This window comes from Ranitomeya variabilis, chromosome 5 (assembly GCF_051348905.1).
Source record: "Ranitomeya variabilis isolate aRanVar5 chromosome 5, aRanVar5.hap1, whole genome shotgun sequence".
NCBI lineage: Eukaryota > Metazoa > Chordata > Amphibia > Anura > Dendrobatidae > Ranitomeya > Ranitomeya variabilis.
The window spans coordinates 287025018-287034522 of NC_135236.1; the positions used below are offsets into that span (position 1 = coordinate 287025018).

General features: G+C 39.3%; 1 protein-coding gene across 1 annotated transcript; it reads left to right on the top strand.

Moving 5' to 3' along the window:
• The first annotated feature begins 960 nt into the window (after positions 1-960).
• LOC143775830 (carboxypeptidase A2-like) lies at positions 961-8667 on the top strand. The gene is made up of 11 exons (XM_077264435.1): positions 961-1030; positions 2062-2143; positions 3136-3270; positions 3941-4039; positions 4152-4253; positions 4472-4570; positions 5603-5713; positions 6955-7045; positions 7124-7323; positions 7421-7505; positions 8127-8667. Exons 1-11 carry the CDS (start codon positions 966-968, stop codon positions 8312-8314), a joined length of 1257 nt encoding a protein of 418 aa, XP_077120550.1. The 5' UTR covers positions 961-965; the 3' UTR covers positions 8315-8667.
• Positions 8668-9505: the final 838 nt, after the last annotated feature.

Below are 9505 nucleotides of genomic sequence, written 5' to 3' on the forward strand. Positions count from 1 at the left end.
TCAATTAGCTATTTTAATTAGCTAATGTTAAGCTTTGATTGGTTTATTCCTCCTTAAATAGTTGGTCTTACCATTTGCGCCATACCCCAGACAAAGCTGCGGCGAAACGCGCATTGGATGTGTTCCAGGGTGGGTATGTGTAGCTGGTGACACATGGCCTCTCATAGTTTTTTTCTTTTGTTACTATTTTCTGGCTGCTATTTTCATTCTGGTTAAGGCTTAAGGTTGTGACATTTATGTCTTTAATGTCTACATTATTAGATATCACTATACCTGGATGATGATTGTATTTTTCAGCTACCCCTGTATCCCCCCGTTTTTTTTCTTCCTATACACACATGATGAGATAACATTTGTGGTGGCTAGCCTTTAATAGGAAGTTCCTCTGTTGCATATTTTTCTGGTGATGCAGTTCAATTAATTATCAACAATTGATTTAATTTCCAATTCTCTCTCAGCCATTTATATTTATTGCATCATATGGAGCCACCACTTATTTAGTGTATACCTTGACCATTACTATAACGGTCTTTTTAAATTGCTTGTTTGTTAGGCAACCCCCAAATGTGTTGGGCTATCTAACAGACGCAAAACATGCAGCTGCAGGGATTAGAACATATTATCCGTGCACGCCCAAGATACTCGGAAAACACCCAAGCATGCTCGGATAACACGTTATCGGAGCATGTTCGCTCATCACTATTTTCTATACGTCAATATAGTCATTGTTCATCCGTAAGTTCATATATTCATGTCCATTTTGTTATATTTCTACACACAATACACTTGATCAAACAGTAAACTTGTTCCATGAAAAGATAGCCAAGTGTTGAGTAATAACCAAGCCTTGTATCGGTGAGTTACCTTGAGATAAACCTGACCATCTGCAGCTTCTCACTGTTAAGAAATTTAGATATCAAATCCTATAAAACCCTATGCCTGGCATACAGAAATGCCACTTTACCATGAAGCTTCTGCTGCTCCTCGTGGCCTTACTGGCAGGTGTGCTCTGTGAGGAGACCTTTATAGGGTAAGTCTATAATTACGCTAATGGCAGCAGGGGGTATTGATCTGTGACTGTTTTTGTGGGCATGAAAAACGGATCTGTTAAGAATTGATTGCTTTCATGTGGTATAAATTTTTAATGGAGCCTCATTTATTGCATAGCCAAGGCTGATCAACATAGGACATATACTGAGTTTAAGGGAACAGACACACAACCGATGTATGAATACTTCTATCAAACTCTATGGGTTCGAGTGCTGTCCGTAAACGTCTGCTATTGCCGTTGTAGTCTACGGAGCTGTTCACATGTTCTTGTTTATTTGTGGACCGTTTGTCCGAAAGAGAATATGGGGAGTAGTGATGAGCGAATATACTCATTACTCGAGATTTCCCAAGCACACTCGGGTGTCCTCCGAGTATTTTTTAGTGCTCGGAGATTTAGTTTTCATCGCCTCAGCTGCATGATTTACAGCTATTAGCCAGGCTGAGTACATGTGGGGGTTGCCTGGTTTTAGGGAATCCCCACATGTAATCAAGCAGGCTAGTAGCTGTAAATCATCCAGCTGCGGCAAAGAAAACTAAATCTCCGAGCACTAAAAAATACTCGAAGGACACCTGAGCATGCTCGGGAAATCTCGAGTAACGAGTATATTCGCTCATCACTAATGGGGAGACATGTCCATTTTTGATCCAAGTCACAGATCAAAATTACACATACAAGTCTATGGGTCCGAGAAAAATCATCTGATGGCATTTTTGTGCAATCCGTGTGCTATTCGTGATTAAAACGGTAATGGATAGGAGAAATTTTGCAATATATTTATTTATTTCTTTGTCAATGAAAATCACAGATGAAACACTGATGGCAAAAACTGAAACACTGACCAAACCATGATGAAAATCGTACAGAAAATACTGATGAACAACAATCCATGTTTTTATGTATGACAAAAATCGTAGTCGTCTGAATGAGATCTTAATATAATAAGGTTTAATTAATACAATAAGTAAAAATCTTACCCGAAAAGATGTGTAAAGCGTAGCTGTCTTTTTCAGTGAGCAAGTGCTTAGGATCAAGGCCAGAAATGGCGACCAAATACATCAGTTGCAAGATCTCCAATCACTGGGTCACCTCCAGGTATGGTTACTTGATTGTAAACATATATGGTTTTAGTATTTATATATCATATATAGATGATTTTTCATGGCTCATGTTATTTTAATTTATAAAAACCAGATTAAATAATATCATTCCCTTTCACTGTGAATAAAATGTGTAATGAACATTGTGAAGAATATGGGACATATAATCTCATGTAAATCATTTGTATCCTATCGGGCATGGGATTACAAAATCCCCTTCAGCGTGCAGCTGTATGGGAACACCTAGCTCAGCAGAGGGTCAAATCTCAAAAGTCTGCAAGCGACAGATCTCACACTTGAGCCAGCTAAGCTCAGGACAAAAGGCTTGCTTGCCACGTCGGTACCATGCGGTCTAACTTCTTTGTTCCAACAGCTATGATTTCATACGGAAAATATGGACATATAGCATGTTCTGTCACACACCTGTTATATTTTCAACATCTCTAGACCGGACCCAACATCTTCCAGGGTATCGATCCATTCTAGCACCACAGGGTGGGGTGATACGTAGAATGGCTAGTAGGAACCAGGTAGCAAACATGTGTTTAGTTTCAACACATAGTAGGAGCCTGGCCAGATTAAATGTCGCCAAAGCCACCTCCCTAGGACCGTTGATTATCTAACCAGGAATTAGTGGCAGTCCTACTGGGCTGGCAGCATTTTGTTCCACTGGTGCTAGTGAAAGAGGCCTCTCAGCCTGTCAGGGTTGTGAGTGAGTGTGGTGCCACATCAGTGATCTCGTGGGCCACATCCTCTCACTCCCTGGGTCTGTGTAAAACTACCAAGCCGATCTTATGTGTCCCCAGGGGGAGTGAATGTCACGTTGGTTAAAGTGGGGAGACCACATTGCGTGATCTGTCTGGCATAATGGTGACATCAAGTGGGGTGGCGAGGAGTGGGTTCATCACATGTGATGGCAGCGTTGGGATTCTGCGTGATCTCTCCGGTGCCATCCTTCATGGAGATGTTACATTTCTTTCTTTGCAGCTTGATTTCTGGACTGAACCTTCTAACCCAGATATCCCAGTCGATATTCGTGTTCCATTCGAGAGTCTTCAGTCAGTGAAGATTTATCTGGAATCCAATGACATTGATTACTCCATAATGATAGAGGATCTACAGGTATACTATTTAAAGGAAATATGTAATAGAAATGTGCAAGTAATCACAAACTGTCTTAAATAAATATCGTAGCCAATTTTTTGTTTTACTTAAGCACATGGGGTACTATACTATGTTTCTAATTGGATGTATTTGCTAATATTATTATTACACCTACTACATATTTGGATAGGAGCTTGAAAATGGGATTATTCCTTTAACATCTAGACACTTCTGATTTTAGCTAACTGCTGCATGAAAATCTTTAGTTACAGTGTCCACAGGGACTGCTTTGCATGACATTTCAATTTCTTTGACTCTCCTAACGGGCACATGGGAGGTCAAGCAATCATGAGACTAAATACATCTTTAGAGCCAACAAAGTACAATTTTATTCAATTAGTATTTTTAAAAGGGGCACAAATAAGGATTATTGAAGTGTGTACAGTTTTTGGGCCATCTTGTATATTTCTTGTTTGCTAAACTCGTTTAATTAAAAATCACAACAGACGTCTACATAACTTCGACAGGAGTCTGCAGGTCCTCTACTTGAAAAGTCTTTTAATAGTGAATGTGATGATGGGAATGGGATGGGTAATAAAAGTGATTGTATATCACTAAAATATGTTTGTATACAGGATTTATTCCATTGCTATAGAGTGTATTGACTACTTTTATCTATTCGTTGTAGGAGGTAATTAATGCAGAGAAGCAGGAGATGGAAATCAATATGAAGAAGGAACGCAACTCTGGTGCTTTCAATTATGGAGCTTACCATACATTAGACAATGTAAGGAAGGAAATGTCTTTATAGGTAGACATAGGGTAATTGTCTATGATTTTATGCAATGTATTAAGTCATATTTGTACAGGACTTATGTAATATTTTTTCTTTATGTCAGCTATTCCACGCCATTGATGCTATTGTTCTGGATTACAAATCAATAGTCAGCAAACAGCAGATTGGACTATCATATGAGGGACGTCCGCTCTATGTTCTTAAGGTAAAAGTAATGAAAAGCTTTTAAAATAATCTGTTCATATGAAAATATTGAATGAGGTGGTCCAACCAGTAAAAGGACTATAAAATAACTGCTTCCAAAATCTGAGATTTAGCCTTAGTGATGAAGAAAAAAAGTCTCATTCAGACAGAGACTAATACATTGTGAACTATCTAAATATACTGTACTTATTTTACTGAAACTGCTAATTGACATTACAGTTCAGCACTGGTGCCAATCGCCCTGGCATATGGATTGATGCAGGCATTCACTCCCGCGAATGGGTCACCCAAGCTACAGCTCTCTGGACTGCACACAAGGTAATTGTCATCAATATCTAGAGAGTTTCAATACTCCAAGTCGATCACTATTTTGAAAGATTTTGTTTTTAGCCTATTACATTAATTTTACACCCCATCTTCATGTTAGACTAAAGTTGTCTGAACCTGCCAATCAGCCGACAGTCTAATGTGTAAAGGGACTCTCCCCCACCTGAGGATGTTAGGGGAGAGAAGGATCCGACTGCTGAATCTCAGCAGATGATCCATTTGTTCTCCCTGGAGAAAAGTCAAAGTCACCAACAGAGGAACTTCACAGCGGCTCTCTCAAAGAGAACTCAGAAGTGCTCAGCCGAGTGTTCCTGTGCCATGGGGGAGTCGGGAGAGACAAGTGTCGACAGATCAAATGTCCAGCCAACAGCTATCTAATGTGTATGGGGGTCTTTAGTTTGAAATGGCAAGAAAAATCTGCTTTGAAGTCCTGTGAATGACAGTATCAAGAGAATTAGGGAGTAATTTATGTTACAGTAATGTGAAGTACTTAAAAGAAAATTATGTTAATATTTGTCTACAATACTGGAAACATTTTCACAATTTAAATAATTATATATAACCAAAATAAAAAGGTATAAAAAATACCATTAAGGAAATAAATTAAAAAAATATGATATATATTCATACACTGTTACACCATAGATATAAATATTTCATATTTATGTCTTTACAATAAAGATGATGCCAATGGTGCTGTGTGCAATGATCTCCCAGGACTATGATATAAGAGGGTTCACGAGCAGAAATGTAAATCATACTAAGGTCCTAGCCACATTTAGCAGCTTGTATTGAAACCATAGGGCAAAACACAGTAGAATATTTAATGCTCCAGATGCAAAGTTGTCGTATTTCATTATAATCTGTTATAAACAACATTTTTATATGTATTACACTTATTAAAAACTATTTTCAAAGGATTCATAAAATTTTTAAATAATAAATGATGTATTTTCACAAATTGTGGACTGAGTTGTAAGATATTGTATACATTTACGATAATGCTTCACTTTCTACTTACAGCTTGCTCACGATTATGGAAGGGATTCATCTGTAACCTCCCTGTTAAATACTCATGACATATTTCTCTTGGTTGTCACAAATCCCGATGGATATGTCTACTCGCACACAAACGTGAGTATAAAAGGTAGAAAAGTGCTATTCTAGGTATCATTATTACTATTGTTTAATGACTCATAGGATGGTTGTAGGAAGCGAGGTGTATTATACTTTGTTCATAGAATCTAGACAGTTTCCATTTGTAAAACTTAAAGGTAACCTGTCACTTGATTCATGCTGTCCAAACCATGGACATCATGAATCAGAGTGCATCTGCTTGATTGCAGCCTGAATGTCTTAGGCTTCTTTCACACTTCCGTCAGTACTTGGCCGTCACGAAGCGTCGGCGCGACGTACCGACGGAAGTGTTTGCTTTCACATTTCCGTCTGTGTTGCCGAGCAGGAAAGATTGTGAGAGCGATATTTCCTGCTGGGCATGCGCAGTGTGAAACACTGAATGCGACGTACGGAAAAACGTTCCCTTGAACGTTTTTCCGAGACAACGGTCCGCCAAAACCTGACGCATCCAGTGGACGACACATGCAACGTATGGCCATACGTCACAATGCGTCACTAATGCAAGTCTATGGAGAAAAAAACGCGGGCAACTTTGCAGGATGCGTTTTTTCTGCAAAACGACGCATTGCGACGTTGGCCAAATGATGGAAGTGTGAAAGTAGCCTTACTCGGAAGTGCTGCAGGGTTTCAGAGAAGACATAGTTTGGAAAGGCGACCATAGGAATGGACGAGACTAGTCCTGTGTAGGCCGCTGCCACCTTTTCCCCATTCTTGTAGTTGATTGACATGTCTCACCCATGTATATACAAAAAGAGAGATCTGTCAATCACCTGGGGCAAGGCGGGAAGAAGCCAGTTGGAAGCCATGCCGGACTAGTCCGTTCTCACCCTGTGAAACCCGGCGGGCTTTTCAAGCTATGTTTTCCTGAAACATTGCAGCGTTTCATAGTAAAACATACCTGGCTGCAATCATGATGTCTTCGTATTTGTGATTGGTGGGGTTACTACCTATGCCATGAATGTTTTGATCGTAGAACTAACTCTTTAATCGAAAATAACAGTGAAATATTTACTCAGTGAAAATGTCTGTAGAGTTAAACCCTACTTAATTTGTGACATTTCCTATGTAAAACATACTATAGCATAGCAATACCTCAATCACATTTGGCTTATATTGTGCAAATTGTAAAATACATTTTTGTTCTTCAGTTTATGATGATGTCATATACTTATTATCTTAATGATGTCAGTGTAAGTTAAAGTGCAATGCTATCTAAATGTAAATTTCTGTGCTGTCAGAACCGTATGTGGCGTAAAACTCGCTCCATTACCAGTAGTAGCCGATGTGTTGGCGTAGACCCTAACAGAAACTGGAATGCTGGCTTTGGGGGTAACTAAAATTTCACGTGTAATTACATAGAAGGATGTAAATTATAAATGTGTGACTCTTAACTGAAATTCTTTGTAGGTCCAGGAGCGAGTTCTGATCCCTGCTCCGACTCATACTTTGGACCGAGGGCAGAGTCTGAGGTGGAAGTAAAGTCAATTGCTAACTTTATTAGAGGACACGGCAAAATCAAAGGTTTCATAAGCATCCATAGCTACTCCCAGCTTCTGCTTTTCCCTTATGGATATAAGTGTAGCAACCCGGCTCACTTTACAGAACTTGTAAGTCAGTTGAAAAATACTATGCAGTAGAGCAAGACTCACATTCTATTATATAGTGATAATTAAGCCAAATTAAATATCTTTTGTGTTTTTCTAGAACAGTGTTGGTAAATCTGCAGCTAGTGCGTTGAGCTCTTTGTACGGCACCCAGTACAAAGTTGGAACGATCTGCTCCACTATCTGTAAGTGACCCAATGGACAACTTTGAAGTTCTAGGGCTTTATCTGGTGATGAAGAACATCCATAATTTTAGTATCTATCCTTGGTGATCCAGGATCCAGGATGTGCCACCCCGGCGACATTTTTTTTATCCAGTGACTTAGTTTGTGTTCTCTCTTTAATGTTTGTGTTTCCTGTGGTGCGTTGTCCATCTTTGATGATCATTAATTTTAGTGAAAATTCAGCATTTTACCTTCTGGTTCCAGAGATGTCCTGAGATGAAGACATCCTTGATTTTCCTATTTCCAGCTTTATGCTACTTATTGTAAAATGTCACCCTAGAATTGTAACATCTCTGAGAATAGAATGTTGGTTTATTATATATGATTTATTATGTTTTCATTTATATGTATTCATTTATGTATTAATTTCAGTTGAAGGGGTTGCCCATTACTTTGACAAACCCTTGAATAGACGGTAGGCTACAATACCCTAGAGGGGGCACTAAGCAGTGTATGGAGCTGTTCTGGCTCTTTACACCGTGTACATACGTCCATGCAAGGTGTCGAACATCACCATTCTGAAGTTGATGACTTTTTCTAACAACCCTCCTAACATACCGTAACTTTTTTTTCTTGCTGCAGATCAAGCCAGTGGTGGAAGCATTGACTGGACCTATGACATTGGAATCAAATACTCATTTGCCTTTGAACTAAGGGACACAGGACGATATGGTTTTCTTCTTCCAGCTAATCAAATCCTGCCAACAGCACAGGAAACCTGGCTGGGGCTGCAAAAGATACTGGAGCACATACGAGACAACCCTTATTAAACTATGATCTATTAGTCGAAAACTAGAGTCTATATAAAATGTCAATCGAAATTTCTCAAGTTTAAAGAAAATGCTTAACATTTTTTTTTATTCTATTGATTTCTCAAAAACCTCCATATACCAACAATATCATTGTATATTCAGAAATAAAGATATTGCAGACTATAAATCATCACACTATATTTTTTTATACAAACACATCCATGAAGGGTAAACTCATATGTCTAGATTTTAAATGTTCGATCAAATCTTGACTGTGTGGTGGGCAGCTTGTGTCCTTTACATTTGCTATTTGGGTAAACAACGGTTCCTTCGCTTTCTGAAATCTAAGAATAAAGTAATATCCTGGCACCAATAAAAACCTCTACGAATTGGAATAATCATCAAAAAAAGGATATATTCCTATGAACACAACACTAGAATACTGTAATTAAGTTAAGGCGTGCAAATCTAAAACAAATATAGTGAATAATACCAATAGAATCCAGGAGATGTATAGGTATATACAGGGCCGGCCCCAAGTTTTCATGGGCCCTGGGCGAAAGAGTCTCAGTGGGACCCTTTAACACATACGATACTTCATGATGCACAGATACAGCAGAGAAATATAGGTAAAGTACACGGTGGGCCATTTATATGGATACACCTAAATAAAATGGGAATGGTTGGTGATATCAACTTCCTGTTTGTGGCACATAGTATATGGGAGGGGGAAAACTTTTCAAGATGGGTGGTGACTAGTGTTGAGCATTCCGATACTGCAAGTATCGGGTATCGGCCGATACTTGCGGGTATCGGAATTCCGATACCGAGATCCGATACTTTTGTGGTATCGGGTATCGGTATCGAAACAACATTAATGTGTAAAAGAGAGAATTAAAATAAAAAATATTGCTATACTCACCTCTCCGACGCAGCCTGGACCTCAGCGAGGGAACCGGCAGCGTTGTTTGCTTAAAATTCGCGCGTTTACTTCCTTACGTGAAGTCCCGGCTTGTGATTGGTCGCGTGCCGCCCATGTGGCCGCGACGCGACCAATCACAGCAAGCCGTGACGTAATTTTAGGTCCTTCAGGATTTTAAAATTACGTTCTGGCTTGTGATTGGTCGCGTCGCGGTCACATGGGCGACGCGACCAATCACAAGCCGTGACGTCACGGGAGGCAGGACACGCGCGCATTTTAAAATGAAA

Coding starts and splice junctions, on each gene's coding strand:
- LOC143775830 (XM_077264435.1), top strand. CDS start 966: ATGAAGCTTCTGCTGCTCCTCGTGGCCTTACTGGCAGGTGTGCTCTGT. Junction 1,031..2,061: donor TGTGAGGAGACCTTTATAGG/GTAAGTCTATAA, acceptor TGTCTTTTTCAG/TGAGCAAGTGCTTAGGATCA. Junction 7,046..7,123: donor CTGGAATGCTGGCTTTGGGG/GTAACTAAAATT, acceptor AATTCTTTGTAG/GTCCAGGAGCGAGTTCTGAT.